Source organism: Pipistrellus kuhlii, unplaced genomic scaffold (genome assembly GCF_014108245.1).
Source record: "Pipistrellus kuhlii isolate mPipKuh1 unplaced genomic scaffold, mPipKuh1.p scaffold_m20_p_21, whole genome shotgun sequence".
NCBI classification, from domain to species: Eukaryota; Metazoa; Chordata; class Mammalia; order Chiroptera; family Vespertilionidae; genus Pipistrellus; species Pipistrellus kuhlii.
This window is the reverse complement of record NW_023425520.1, coordinates 10,212,327-10,225,795: the sequence shown is the minus strand read 5'-3', so window position 1 is coordinate 10,225,795 and position 13,469 is coordinate 10,212,327. Positions and strand designations below refer to the sequence as shown.

Below are 13,469 nucleotides of genomic sequence, written 5' to 3'. Positions count from 1 at the left end.
TCGTCTTCAGACACCTTTATTGCTAGAATCAGGCTTGAGTGCTAAGGCAGTTCCGAAACATCCCGCGTGAGGACATACTGCGATCATAGCATCACTGGGTGGACCGAGATCAAGTCAGTCACCGAAGATGTACACAGATCCCGCAGGAGTGACACTGCTCGGCCGCCAGCTTTACAAACGGCACCGGGCCCTCCCGGGAGCGGCCGCAGGCGCCTGCCCCGCTGCACGCCTGGCCGGAGACCCCACCACATGCCGAGCCAGGAGAATCCCAGGACGTGGCTTCCGAGGACCTGTGTGCCTGAGGCCCAGGAATGCGCTCGTCACAGAAGGAAGGAAGGAAGTAAAGGAGAATTTCCTAAAGTGCTCTGATTCGTCTCAGTTCAAAAACATAAAACACTGATTACAGATCCAGCACAGGGGATGGCGGAGTCACTTCTCTCTGGGCCCTGCTGATGCCGCTGGTCCCGCAGGCAGAGCCGAGGGGCAGGGCCAGCAGGGCGGGGCCGGAGGGTTCTGAACGGCTGCTGTCAGCTCGTCACTCACTGGCTGTCACCTTGACCCTGGGCAGCTCAGGACCTATCCTGCCGACGCTGTGGGAGGTGCTGGGCTCGGCCCGCGGAGGGCCTGGGATGCAGAAACAGTAATGTCCCCCTCCGGCACCAGCACCCGAGCTCGTGGTTGGCCGGAGGTGGGACGTGGCTCAGTCACCACGCTGGCCGTGTGACACGCCCCAATGCCGACAGCCTTGCCCGCTTCCAGGGTAAGGGGACAGCCAGCCACGGCGGCTCACGGACGTGTGGCCCGTGAGGTGGCCGCCTGCCTGTCCACTGGAGGTCTCCAGGCCACGTGTGCTCCTAACGTTTCCCCTCACTGGCAGCGCCCCCGCTCTGCTCTGTGTTGTACCTGCATCAGCCCATCGGCCTGAGACCAGCCCGGGGCTTCCTCTGGGAGGCTCTGGGCAAACGGGCTCATCTCCGGGGACTGAGGGCCCTCCCTCGGCCGGGACTGGGGGCTGTGCTGGCCTGGCCGAACCTCGGATTTGCCTTCCCCAGGCCGAGCACCTGAGCGCCATGCGGACTCGGTGAGGTGCCTTGGGGAAGCCCCGAGATCGCCGACAGCAGGTTGAAAACACCCATCCAGTTAGCACAGTTCCAGTCAGACCCTTTCGAGATGAGTTTGCCTGAAGAACTCGCCTTGAGTACAACTGGCCGCCGCTGGCAGCCACTCTGCCCCACGTTCCCTCAGTCCCTGGGGGCTGGGTGCGCTCTCGTCTGCCCGTGCCCTGGCCTTGAGCTCACCATGAACCCATGTAGATCTCGGCTTTGATTCTGCAGGGAGACAACTGACACTACCCTGGCCCTTCTGCTGCCCTAATGACCGGTCCAGCCCCGGTCTCCGAACGGCTGTGGGCGGCCCCCCTCCCCAGACCGAGGTCTGGCCCGCCATCGGGCGCCACGTGGGACCCGTCTGTGACCACCCTGGAAAAACTGCTTCGAGTGGGTCTCTCCCTACCATTAAAATAGCCCCTCGGTTGGCTTAGGTTCAACCTTCAATTAAAAATGTTCCTTTTTGTATAAAAAAAGGCACCACTGCTGATCAATCCCTACAGCAAGAGCCTGGAGACAGGCGGGCCGGGCCAGGCCAGGCGGTCAGCCACGGGGTGTGCTGGGCAGCGCGGGCTCTGCACCCCAAGCCGTGGGCCTAGAAGAAGATGACGTCTTCTTTGCTCACTTCCTCCTTGTTGAGGGGGGAGAGGGGCTGCGGCGCGGGCAGGAAGGGGGTGCACTCGGGGGCCGTGTCCTCCACGGCTGGGCTGGGCGCCTGGGTGAAGAAGTCTGGAAGACAGAGGGTGGGTGTGGGCAGCTGCCAGGCCCTGCGGAGGCCCTGCCCCGGGGCGGCCGGCTCACCTTGGGGGGATGCGGATCTGTGGCTGCTGCGCCGGATGGGGCTCAGGGAGCTGTGGCTCCGAGGGGCGTGCTCCTCCTTGCCCGTGAGTTTGCAGAAAAGCTGCTGCTGCTTCAGGTCGAACGAGGCTGACAGAGGAAAGAGGGTGCACCTGGGTGCTCAGCCCGGCTCCCGCACACGGCAGCCCCACCCCCAGCTCCTGAGCACTTCCCAGGATCCTGTTTCAGGGGGACCCCCTCAGACAGTAAGCCCAAATGCAGTGACTTTACAAAATGGAAGAACACCTCCAGCCGACCCCAAAATGCCCCCAGAATAAGCCAACCTCTGGGTCCTGCAGTCCTGGGACACAGGCCCTGCTCGTAGGTCCAGGAGGGCCCCCTGCCAGGAGCTGTGCCAGAGAGCCCCTGGCATCGTCACCAGTGTCCCGAGGGACGAGGGTGCTCTGACTGCTGGTCTCTGGGGCCACCCAAAGGGCCTCCCGGCCCTTCCTGGTCCAGTCTGAGGACCGCGGTGGGAACGGCCCTGGGGTCTGTCACGTCGTGTCACTTCGGGAGGATAAACCGCCCCGCGGACTGGGGAGGGGCCTCAGCACGGCCAGCTGCATCTCCGCAGGAGGACGGCCTGGCCTGTGGTTCACCCACGGGAGGTGCTGCGGTGTCACTGATTGCTCACGACCCGATCTCCTAGTCCGGGAGGGCTGGGCAGGCCTGGAGGTCACCCATCTCCCACAGACCACCTGTCCCGGAGGACTGAGCTGGGCCCCACCCGCCACGCCCGCCCCAGGCACGGAGCTCACCCGAACTCTCACTGCGCTGGGAGCCCCTGCTCTTGCCGCCCTTGTCCTTGCCGCCCTTGGTGAAGGCAGCCAGCTTGGTGGGGATCTGCTGCTGCACGGCCGCCTGCCTCTGGATCTGGTTGGTGGTGCTGAGCAGCTGGATAGGCACGTCGCTCCTGGCTGGCCGGCTCTCGGCGAGGGCGCTGTCCCGGCGAGCCACCTCGGGGCGCTCAGGGCCTTCCTGCCCCTCCCCGTTGAAGCTGGGGGGGTGGCTGGGGGGCTGGGCCTGAAAGAGCCACAGAAGACACATCCCAGAGCTGCTCCTCCGGGAAGCCTTCCTGGGACGGACGGGGAGTGCTCTCCTCAGCAACCCCCACCCACGGGCTTCCGGGAGAGCCTTGTCCACCCCGGACCCTGGGCCAGCGGCTTGCGGCCGATGGAGCTGCCATTCACGGCCTGTCCCCATACACACACACACACACACACACACAGCACTAACGCAGGCACTAGGGAGTTCACGCGTGCGCCGCAGGACGCACCCACACGGGCGCCGCACTCCCCGCGCTCACCTCGGAGGGCGGCTCGGGCGGCAGCGCCCCGGGCGCCGTGCTCTGCCTCTTGAGCCTCTGCAGCAGCTCCAGCCGCTCGCGCTCGCGCTCCACGGTGCGCTGGGCCTCCCGGAGCCGCTCCAGGTCGTGCTGGTAGGCCTGGCGCTGCTGCTCCAGCTCGGCGCGCTCCTGGGCCAGCCGCTCCCGCTGCAGCGCCGCCTCGCTCTGGCGCTGCCGCAGGTGGGCCGCGGCCAGGTCCAGCTCCTGCTGCTGCTGCTCCCGCTGGCGCTCCCAGCGCTGCTGCTCCAGCCGCAGCTGGCTCTGCAGCTTCTGCACGCCCGCCAGCTCCTCTCGCTGCTTCTCGAAGTTGCGCTGCCGCTCCTGCTCCAGCAGCAGGTTCCCGCGCGTCGACTGCAGCCGGAACTGCTTCTCGCGCTCCTGGATGGAGGCCCTCTGCATCTCCACGTAGCTGTCCTGCTGGGTGATGACCGCCTGGGGGAGTGGACTCGTGAGGCGCTGGCCGTGCCCTCTCCCGGATCCCAACCTCAAACCGGAAGGGCAGCGCAGCCTGTCACAGCCCCCCCCCCGCTTCTCCCCACAGCCCTGTACCTGGAGGCTCAGGAGCAGCTGGGACAGCGTCTGGATTCGCTGGACAAGCTGTGGAGAGACAAAGTGCTGGCTTTCTGCCCGAAGCCCTCCTGGTGTGCATGCCAGTTCCGGGAGATGGACAAGCCTGAGCCTACCTCCAACTCCAGGACAACGGGCAGACGGGGGCCAGACTCCGTGCTCGGTGCCTCCACCTGTGGACACACAATGTCAGAGCCCACAGCTGCCGAGGAAGAAGCCAGACTCCACTGCTGACGCGACTGCCTTAGCACGGGCAGGCCCTGCCTCACTGCCTGGGCCGTGAGGTGCAGGGTGGCTCCAGGAGGCGGAGGCAGCTGCCAGGGGCCTGGCCATGGCACACTGCTGGCCCTGCTCTCACCCCGATGCTTGGCAAGATGGGTGTTCTGGGTTGAAGCAGGGGGAGCAGCCAGCGTGACTGGCATCATGGCTGTGAGGACACTGGAAGCTCACGGCCCCGCATGGTGCTCCTCACCCGAGGGGGAGGCCGTGGCTGCTGCCCTCGCCCGCCCCTCCCGGCCTCCCACCTGCCGGGCCTGCAGGGAGACATGAGGCTCCCCTGCCTGCTCGCTGACCGGGGCTGAGACATGGCCATGCACATGAACGGACAGCACATGCCACTGCCGGCTGCGAGGGGAGAGCTGAACAGATGTTCACACTTGCTAGCAATTACACGGACGGGGCCGGCTCTGCACTGGGCTCAGGGCTGGCCCAAGGGAGCAACGTACCGCCCACGGTGCTTCCTCGGAGGCGCCAGGGGGGTCGCCGAGCTTCACGTCTGGACTGCTCACAGGGTCTTGCCAGTCTCCTGGGCTGAGGTCGCCGCCACACACCTTCTTCCTGAAACTGTCACCTAAAACCCCAGGCTCATGAGGACGCTTGGGGTCCCCCTGGGTCTAGGACCCCCCCCCCCCCCCTGCCCCCAGCCCCGGTAGAAAATTTCCAACAGCCACTGGAATTGTGGCTGGGCTGCTGCCTTAGGCCTGTGGCATCTGTGGTGCAGAGATCGGCAGGAGCAGGCCTGGCTGCTGTCAAGCATGACCAACAACAGGTGGACGGCCCCAAACCCTGACCACAGAGACTGTACGGACGCTGACAGGAAGTAGCAGCAGAGATGCCAAATAGCAATAGCTGGCTCTGCCGAGGGGACATCTGAGGGACCGGAACCTGCTGCTGCTCCTGGCCTTCCTTCCCAAGCACCCGGGTCCCGCCCTGGGGAGGAGGCACCACTCACTCTTGCCAGGGTCCCTGGTGCTGTCGGAGCCTCCAAAGGCCTCTGCCCTCTGGTGCAGGCCCGCAGAGGCACCCCCATCTTCTGCCAGGCCACGGGGGCCGCCTAGCCGCCGGCAGATGAGGCTCTGGATGTCCTCAACTGTGGGAGGAGACAGGAGGGATGCAGAAACTCTGTGCAGTCACATTGTGTGTCAGGGGCGCAGGGCCAGGGCAGAGGACGGAGGGGGACTCCAGCTCCACTGACCCTGTGCACTCCTGCACAGGCGCCCTGCCCAGTCAGGCCTCTCCGTGTCCAAAGGAGACCAGCTCTGTGGGCAGCATGTGGACGGGGCATCCTGGCCCCTAGGCTGAGGGTAAGCTGGGTCCAGAAGGACCTGCGTGGCCACTGCTGGTGTGATGAGTCATCCAGAATGTTCGGAGTCACGGAGGAAGGACCTGGGGCCAGGGCTGGCCACACCACGTGCTCCAGGACAAACAGGCTTTGGCCGGCGAGGTTGGCGGAGGCCCAGGACACAAGAGGCCTCAGGGGGCTGAGAACAGCCGCCACTGGAGGAATGGGAGGAACGGCTATGGCTGCGGAAGCCAGACGGAACGGGGCAGAGTGCAGGTGGGAGCCCCTCTGCTGTTACCCTCACGGTGAAGGGGAGGGCTGTGTCTGCCTCGTTTGCTGCCGAGAGGGGTGTGGGCTGTCCTTCGGGTGAATGAGCACGGCTGCCTGGCCTGACGCGGGGGCTCTGGCATGGGCCTGACTGCTCTGTGAAGCAGGTCTGGCCGGACGCACACAGGGGCCCTCGGAATGACCCACCAAATGTGCACGCTGGCGTGTTTCTGGCTCTATCGCCATGACCCACCACTCAGAGGAAGAGTCACCTCTTGAATGTGGGAACTCGTCTCGGTCGACTCCAGACGCCTGGGGCCCGGGACAGGGCCCTCATGAGGCAGGCACCGGGGTGTCCAATGTGCGAGGAAGCGGTCTCAGTCCGCACCAGGGGCTCGCTGTGGGTCCTGTCTAACGGCCCTCAGGCTCTAACGGGTGCTGGGGAGGGTGCCCAGCCCCCAGCCAGATAGACGTGTCCCTCGGAGAGGGTGGCGAGGTGGCCACACTGGGCCACGTGCCCAGCCTGTGGTCCCCAAGGAACTACCCCCGGGCAGAATGGTGCTGGAGAGGGAGGCGCTGTCCCACAAGGACCTGGGGCAAGGCCACTTACTCTCGGTCATGGCTGACTTGAGGATCACCTCGCCCTGCAGGTTCTCGGGGAGGTCCCCGCCCCGGAAGAGGAGGCGCGGCTGAGCCTGGTCGTCCAGGCCGCTCATCTCGGCCATCTCCAGGAAGATCTGCTGCTTCTCTCGCAGGCTCTGTGCAATCTGCTGGTCTTTCAGTCTCAGTCGTTCTGCGGAGCCACGGGGGTGGAGGTCAGGCTCTCAGGACTGTTCCCCGGGAGGCGGCACTGGGGGACCGCACGGAGTGGGGCTGGCCTCCGGGGACCCCTGCTGATCCACCTCACCCCAAGGTCCACTGCTCCCTCCATCCAACCTTCGAGAGCAGTGAGGGCCTGGCCCTGCCTCGGATCGCTTCCCACAATCATAAAAAGCAAACACAGCGGGGTGTGGTGAGACCATGACAGGCCAATTTGGGGACAAACTGAGAGCCTCATAAGATCTAGTTTTCTAATCGTGAACGTCCTCCTTCAGGCATTTAGGTCAAACGCCTTCGCACAAGCCTTCCCGTTTTATGCTTGTGCGGCTGCCATCGCTGTGACTCTGGCTTAGACTTCCTCACTGGTGACTGTTAGCACATCTACATCACGTTCAGGTAAATAACTCACTCTTATCCGTTCTAATCATCCTCCAGTTGGTTCTATTGTATTTTGTAGGCAAATAACCATAATTCTGCATATTTTAATACCATTTTTACACATGCTTTGATGAATCACTTCTGATTCCTGATTCTGTTGTTTTTTTTTTTTTTGGCATTCATACAAGGAATTTGCTCACTTCTATAAATTAAACACATTCACCCATTTTCTTAAAAAACAAAGAAAAATAAAACAAACAAACAACCCCCCACCCCACCCCACAAAACAACATAATTCTGTTGCTACCCTTTCAATCATATCTTACTTCTGTCTCTCCCAACATTCCCTGGCTGGGACTGCCAAGATGAAGATGATAATCGAGAATGGATGGCTCCAGTTTTTTAAATCCTCACCAGGAAGATATGTTTTTAATTGATTTTAGAGAAAGAGCGAGGGAGAGAGAGAAATATTAATCGGCCTTATATATGCACCCTGACCAAAGATCAAACCCACAACCTAGGTATGTGCCCTAAGTGGGAATCGAACCTGTAACCTTTTGGTGTAGGGGACAATGCTCCAATTAACTGGGCCACCTGGCTCCAATTAACTAGTTTCTGGTTTTGAGAGTGTCTCAAAGTTAAGGTTGAGTTCAACTTTTGATCCAAGATGAGAAAGAATATCTTGATAAAAAAAAAATCTTTGTAGTCCTAATTCACTAAGAATCTTGGGAATGAATGATGAAGAGACATTACTGTGCAACTCTACAGTGTCTATGCAGGACATATATTTCATTACTATCAGAGAAATTTGTGAGTTAGAATGAGATGAAATGAATACTCCAGGGTAGAGGACGGAGGGGGATGGAGGGTCCAAAGGATTTCCTCTCCTTTCTTTTGGACGTTTTTATTAATTAACTAGAGGCCTGGTGCAAGAAATGTGTGCACTGGGGGGAGGAGGGGAGGAGGGGGGGGGGAGAGTCTCTCAGCCCAGCCTGCACCCTCTCCAATCTGGGACCCCTCGAGGAATGTCCGGCTGCCCATTTAGGCCTGATCCTACCATAGAATTGGGCCTAAATGGGCAGCTGGACATCACTCTACAATCTAGGACTGCTGGCTCCCAACTGCTCACCTGCCTGCCTTCCTGACTGCCCCTAACTGCTTCTGCCTGCCAGCCTGATCACCCCCTAACCACTCCCCTGCCAGCCGGATTGCCCCTAACTGCCCTCCCCTGCAGGCCTGATCCCTCCCAACTGCCCTCTCCTGCTGGCCATCTTGTGGTGGCCATCTTGTGTTCACATGGGGGCAGCCATCTTGTGCGTTGAAGTGATAGTTAATTTAATTTGCATATTACTCTTTTATTAGGATAGAGGCCTGGTACATGGGTGGGGCCAGCTGGTTTGCCCTGAAGGGTGTCCTGGATCAGGGTGGGGGTTCCCTTGGGGCATGGAGCAGCCCGGGCGAGGGGCCTGTGGTGGTTTGCAGGGTGGCCATGCCCCCCCCACAGCAGACCACCGGTCACTTGCGCCATGGCCAATCCCAATGGGACAGAAGAGAAACACCACTGGTGGGGCTAGGCCTGCTGCCTAAGCAGTGCTCTGCAGGGCTATGTCACCACCACTAGGGGGCACATCTGTGGGTGCAGGTGCCCAGTCTCCCTCCCTCTTACCTTGGAAGTCCCTCAACCTCAGGGCGCGGGCCTCCACCACCTTCCTCTCCTCTTCAGTCTCGATGAAGGGCCCTTCGTCCTCGACCGGACAGCTGCGGGGAGGGGGGCAGATGGCTGAGAACGCTCACGAGCTGACTGGCTCGGAAATGGGCCCCGAGAAGCGTATCTGCAGAACCAGCTGCTAGAGGGGATCTCATTTTGTGGTAGGATTAGCTCGGCAGTGTTGCAGCAGCAGGACAGGGAAGAGAAAGACAGCCATGAGCACGAACCTAATCTCAGTGCTGGGATATAACCAGCCCGGGCTTTATTATTTATTTGTTTGTTTACTTAAAATGCCTTGAAAGCCATGTCACCGCTTTTTAAATTTGATTTCGAGAGAGAAAGATACATATCAATTTGTTGGCCACTTACTTATGCATTCACTGGTTAATTTTAGTATGTGTCTGGACCAGGGTTCAAACCTGAAACCTTGGTGTATCAGGACGATGCTCTAACCAACTGAACTACTGGGCCAGGACCAGCCACACATTTTAACTGCCGGCCATGGCTGGAGGAAGAGATGGGGACAGCTCGTTCCCTAGGGACCACCCAGCACGGAGGCCGCAAGGCTGGCGGAGCTGAGGCGAGGAGGGAGGGAGTGCCAGGCAGGCTAAGGCTTTGGGAGGTTGCCAGGCAGAGAGGAAGTGGCAGGCTGCCAGGTGGGGGGGCCGGGCCACCTTCCCCATCTGCTGGGTGGAACAGCAGCCAGGCACCCCGCAGAAGCACAGGGCTGGGGTCCTGAGGCTCCCTGGCCGGAGGAGGACAGGATGCCATGATTTGCTCCATCAGGTCTGGCCCCAATGAGGGTGGGGTGCAGGGAGGTGGGTGTTGACAGGATGGGCACAGCCTGGGTGCTAGGTGGTGTCCCACCAGAACGGAAGTCAGAGCTGCCTGGCTCCACGTCCCCTGGCGAGACACTTTGGGGCCCTTTCAGAGGAGTCGGCATGGTGGCATCTTTTAAATAGAGGGATGGAAAAACACAAGGTGAAAAGTGGGAGGGAAAGCAAAGGTCCGTCTGCCTGTGATTTCTGGTGTTCTCTGGGGCAGGGCAAGGTCACAGCCAAGGGCAAAAAGGAGCACATAGGCCCTGCTCACCTCTCCACGGCCCTTCGGATGTGTGCCATCCAGGCGTTTCTCTCCTCCTTGGAGCCCGTGTAAATCTCGTACATCTCAGGCCCTTGCAGGGAGGCGCTGATCAGGAACATGGCCTTTTCCTCGTTGGCTACTTCCCTCACAATGAGCTTTTGTAACGAGATGACGGGGCGCTTCGAGTCCTGCATGGGGGACGAGGTGGGAGTGTCACCTTTTACTGCAGGGCACCCCCTGGTTTTCAAACCATCCCGAGAAGAAGTATTTTACCATCTGGGGGAAGAGACACTATTGCAATGACATCCTTGTATGCTTTAATGCCATCTGTTTAATGGACTCAAACAAATGTGTTTTATAATCAACTAGAGGCCCAGTACATGAATTCGTGCCTGGGTGGGGCCCAGAGCGGCTGCTGGCGGTTTGTGGGCTGGCCCTGCCCTTGATCGGGGGCGGGGCTGGCCAGGGGAGGGGCCGTGGTGGTTGGCTGGCCCCGTCTGTGTGCTGGGAAACATGGGAGGCTTTTAAACCTGGGAAAGGTACATGATTTCATAATGAGCCAGCGCTGCCCTCCTCGTCAGGTGGACCTGGAGGCTGGCAGGGGCACTAACGCCTCCCCACAGGGAGGGCTGTGCTGTTAAACCCCGAGGACCGGGGCCCTCTAGGGGAGCAGAGGAGGAAGCCAAATCCCGGGGCTGTGGGCCGGGAGGGTGACTGGCATCCCAGCCCAGCCCCCAACCCTCTGGCTGCGCGGAGCCCGTGGCAGGCGTGGCTCCCACAGCCAGGTCTCTGGGGCAGCCTGCTGTGGGATCAACTGGGCACAACACAGGGTGGTGGCTGCCTGACGAGCCAGAAAGTCCCTGGGAAGGGGGGAGGTGCTTTCCTGCAAGGATGCCGGGGCCTGAGGCTCTGAGCGCCTGTGACAGAAAGACAGAAATGCAGACAGAGGGTGTCCGCACGAGCCCGCGCAGCCTCGCCAGACCAACTAGGTAAGACCCCTGTCCTGGGGAACGTCTACAACTGCCTTCCGGAACCTTCTGGCCCTGGCAGGACCGGGGACAGCACGTGACTTAGGGATGGGCTTATCTCGCCACCTCGCTCTGTGCTGTTCTCGCCTCGTTGTGGATGCAGCCCGGCCACTCCCCACCAGCGCCTCCTGCGCAGTCGCTTTAAAGCAGCTCTTGGCGTGGAGAGAGGACACATACCACAGAAGCGAAGACGTACTTCTGGTCCTTTTCTTGCAGCAGCAACAGCACATCGGTCAACAGGACGGCAAGGACATCTGCGGAGAGAGGACAGGAGGCAATGCACGGCGGGGCCGTGAGCGGCCTGCTGGCAGCCGGGAGGCGCGGGACCGGAGGAGCCTGGCCACTAGCCCAGAGCCAGGACGCTCTGCAGGAGCCCGAGGTTTCCTTTCACTCTCACGCCTCCCACCGCCTGCCTGGGTCCCCACGTGTCTGCACCGCACTGCCAGGCCTGGCCCTAATCCCCTGCTGTAATGGTGCCTGCCGGCCTGGCCTTCGCGGTTCTCTCACTGTGATTTCTCAGATGAGAACTCCGCACCCCTCTCCTGCTTCTACCTGCCCGGGCCACCCAGGACCTGAGGTGGTGGGCCTGGCCTGCTGCCTCTGACCGCAGTGATGCACTCCCATCCCGGCGCGGCCTGAGCCTCGGGTCCGGGCAGCAGGCGGTGTCTGGTCCCTGCAGGAACACCTCACAGCACCCGCGCACTTGGTGCAGGTCCTGCGTGTTTCCCACACGAACACTCATGCCCTGAACACGGCCTCCTTCTTGGGGAGAACCAGACACCCTCAACCAGCCTCCGGCTGCCTCCAAAGCACTCTCTACACTTCGCCCCCGTCTCTGTGGACTGGCTTCTCTCTGCCCGCTGACTGGAGCCCCATAAGGGCGGGGCCTTCTACCACCCACTGCAGGGTTTGGCACACAGGAAGCACTACACTGTTCTACTGGACGCGTGTCCTGCAAAACGCACACACACTCTCCGTCGTCGGACGCCCGGAGACTGTGCCGCTCCCTCTGGGATCTTACAGGTGCCGAGGTCGTGGACAGGCCGGGCTGCTTCTAGAGGCTCATGCAATGGAGGGGAACCTCGAGCGTGAGATCAGACCATGAGTTCTGAAAGCTGGGCTCAGAGCACACCCTTAGCAGTGACTGGGACGCTTGGGGACACCAGGTCTGTGCAGTTTCTTTGCTGGTGGGCCCTCTGCAGGCGCACCATCTGGAAGTAACCTGGGCCTCATGAAGCTTTGGATTTCTGTTCAAAAGTGTGAGCCCTGTGGCCTCCTGGTGTGCATCACACCGTCTCACACCTGGAGGGTGGGGGTGCTGGTGCATCTCATTCTCACTCCACTCCTGACTGCCGTGCTCATCCTGACTCTGCACGCTCCCTCCCTTCAGCCACCAAGTAGCCAGGCTGCAGTGGCTCTGGCAGCCGGCATCCTCCCACCCTAAACGGTGCTCGCTGACCCAGAGGGCACCTCCTCCTCCCAGGTCATGGCAGCACTCCAAGGTGGCAGCACCCATTCAAGAAGGTGGCACCAAACCAAGAAGGTGCCACCGGTCGAAGACGGGAGCCGCTCCTCGGAGAGGGCCACCCTCCCAGAGCGAGCTGCCGTGCCGCAGGTCACCTTTCAGGCGCCCGGCCGTGGTCTTCCAGGCCAGCGGGCCCTCCAGCTGCAGCTGCCGCTGCAGCATCTCCTCCTTGCGGAAGGGCAGCCCGTTCTTGAGCTTGCTGGAGGACTTCAGGTCCATCCTCCCTGCGATCTCCCTGAGGCGCTGGCCTTTCTCGCACTCGCTGACCTGGGTGTCCACTTGGGAGATAATGTCTCTGATGAGGTTCAGGGCCTGGGTCAGGTCTTCGTGGTCCTTGGAGCCAGCTGCCACACAGAGCAGAGTTAGTGCTTTCGTCGGCGCTCGTGAACGGGAGAGGTGGACACGCTACGGGCCTGTGAGCGCTTCCCCCGAGGCCACTGCCTGAAGGACCCTCCAGAATCACCTCCCAACTTGAATTTCCCAAAACATAAATGCTGCTCCAACACGCCCGGCCAGCGCCTGGCTTTTCCAGGCGCTTCTGTCGCAGCGAGGCGCGCGCACCGCAGGGCAGAAGCACCTGCCAGCTCCGAGGGCCCGCTCGGCGAGCAGCCTCCCGGCACCCGCCTTTACCACGGGCTGGGGGTCCGGCTTTCGTGCTGGGAAACGTGCTCATTTCCCCACGCTCAAATCCCCTGGGGGCGAGGGAGCGTGCCAGGGCGTGCTGGCCACGGAGCTGGGGGCGTGCCTTCTCTGCCCTCCATGATGTAGGCAAGTCCCTCTCGTGGCCCTGGCCATGGACTCTGTGCCCGTCTGGATCACTCAGGAGTGACCTTAACAAGGGCACTTTCTCCATCATTCATCCGCTCCCCAGATGCCTGTGCCAGGGGCCGGGGTAATGGCAGGCAAAGGAGACTCAGTGCCCATCTTTCTTTGTTGGAAACCCCAGCACCCAACACAGTGGGTTCGCATGGCGGCCCTCAGCTCACGATCGCCACGCTCAGCTGAATTCAGAGAACCAGGGACAAACCCGAGGGACACTTATCGGAGACAGCCCCCCGCACCAGTGGGCAAGGGGGGGCGGCTGCCGCACCTTCCGTGTTCTGGATGATGCGCTCCACCAGCACGGGGTACTTGGTGATGCGTTGAGTGACCAGAAGAATGCACTCCTGTACGCCCAGGCGCCTCACGATGGAGGAGCTGCCGAGTTTCTAGGCGATGGAAAGAAACATGACACACTGACCCTTA

General features: G+C 61.3%; 1 protein-coding gene across 4 annotated transcripts in view; it reads right to left on the bottom strand.

Moving 5' to 3' along the window:
- Positions 1-13,469, bottom strand: part of ARHGEF18 (Rho/Rac guanine nucleotide exchange factor 18) — a 47,540-nt gene continuing 34,071 nt past the window's right edge. For 2 of the 4 annotated variants that reach the window (XM_045585974.1, XM_045585972.1), the window contains 14 exons: positions 13,315-13,432; positions 12,320-12,568; positions 10,877-10,953; positions 9,681-9,859; positions 8,547-8,638; positions 6,294-6,476; positions 5,087-5,224; positions 4,581-4,705; positions 3,972-4,028; positions 3,838-3,885; positions 3,250-3,720; positions 2,702-2,966; positions 1,908-2,033; positions 1-1,835 (listed from right to left, as the gene is read on the bottom strand). In XM_045585974.1, the coding sequence (XP_045441930.1) occupies positions 1,702-1,835; positions 1,908-2,033; positions 2,702-2,966; positions 3,250-3,720; positions 3,838-3,885; positions 3,972-4,028; positions 4,581-4,705; positions 5,087-5,224; positions 6,294-6,476; positions 8,547-8,638; positions 9,681-9,859; positions 10,877-10,953; positions 12,320-12,568; positions 13,315-13,432 (2,262 nt within the window). In that variant the 3' untranslated portion in view covers positions 1-1,701. The remainder of the gene's footprint in view (positions 1,836-1,907; positions 2,034-2,701; positions 2,967-3,249; positions 3,721-3,837; positions 3,886-3,971; positions 4,029-4,580; positions 4,706-5,086; positions 5,225-6,293; positions 6,477-8,546; positions 8,639-9,680; positions 9,860-10,876; positions 10,954-12,319; positions 12,569-13,314; positions 13,433-13,469) is intronic. The other 2 variants (XM_036450084.2, XM_045585973.1) reach the window with 2 other exon arrangements.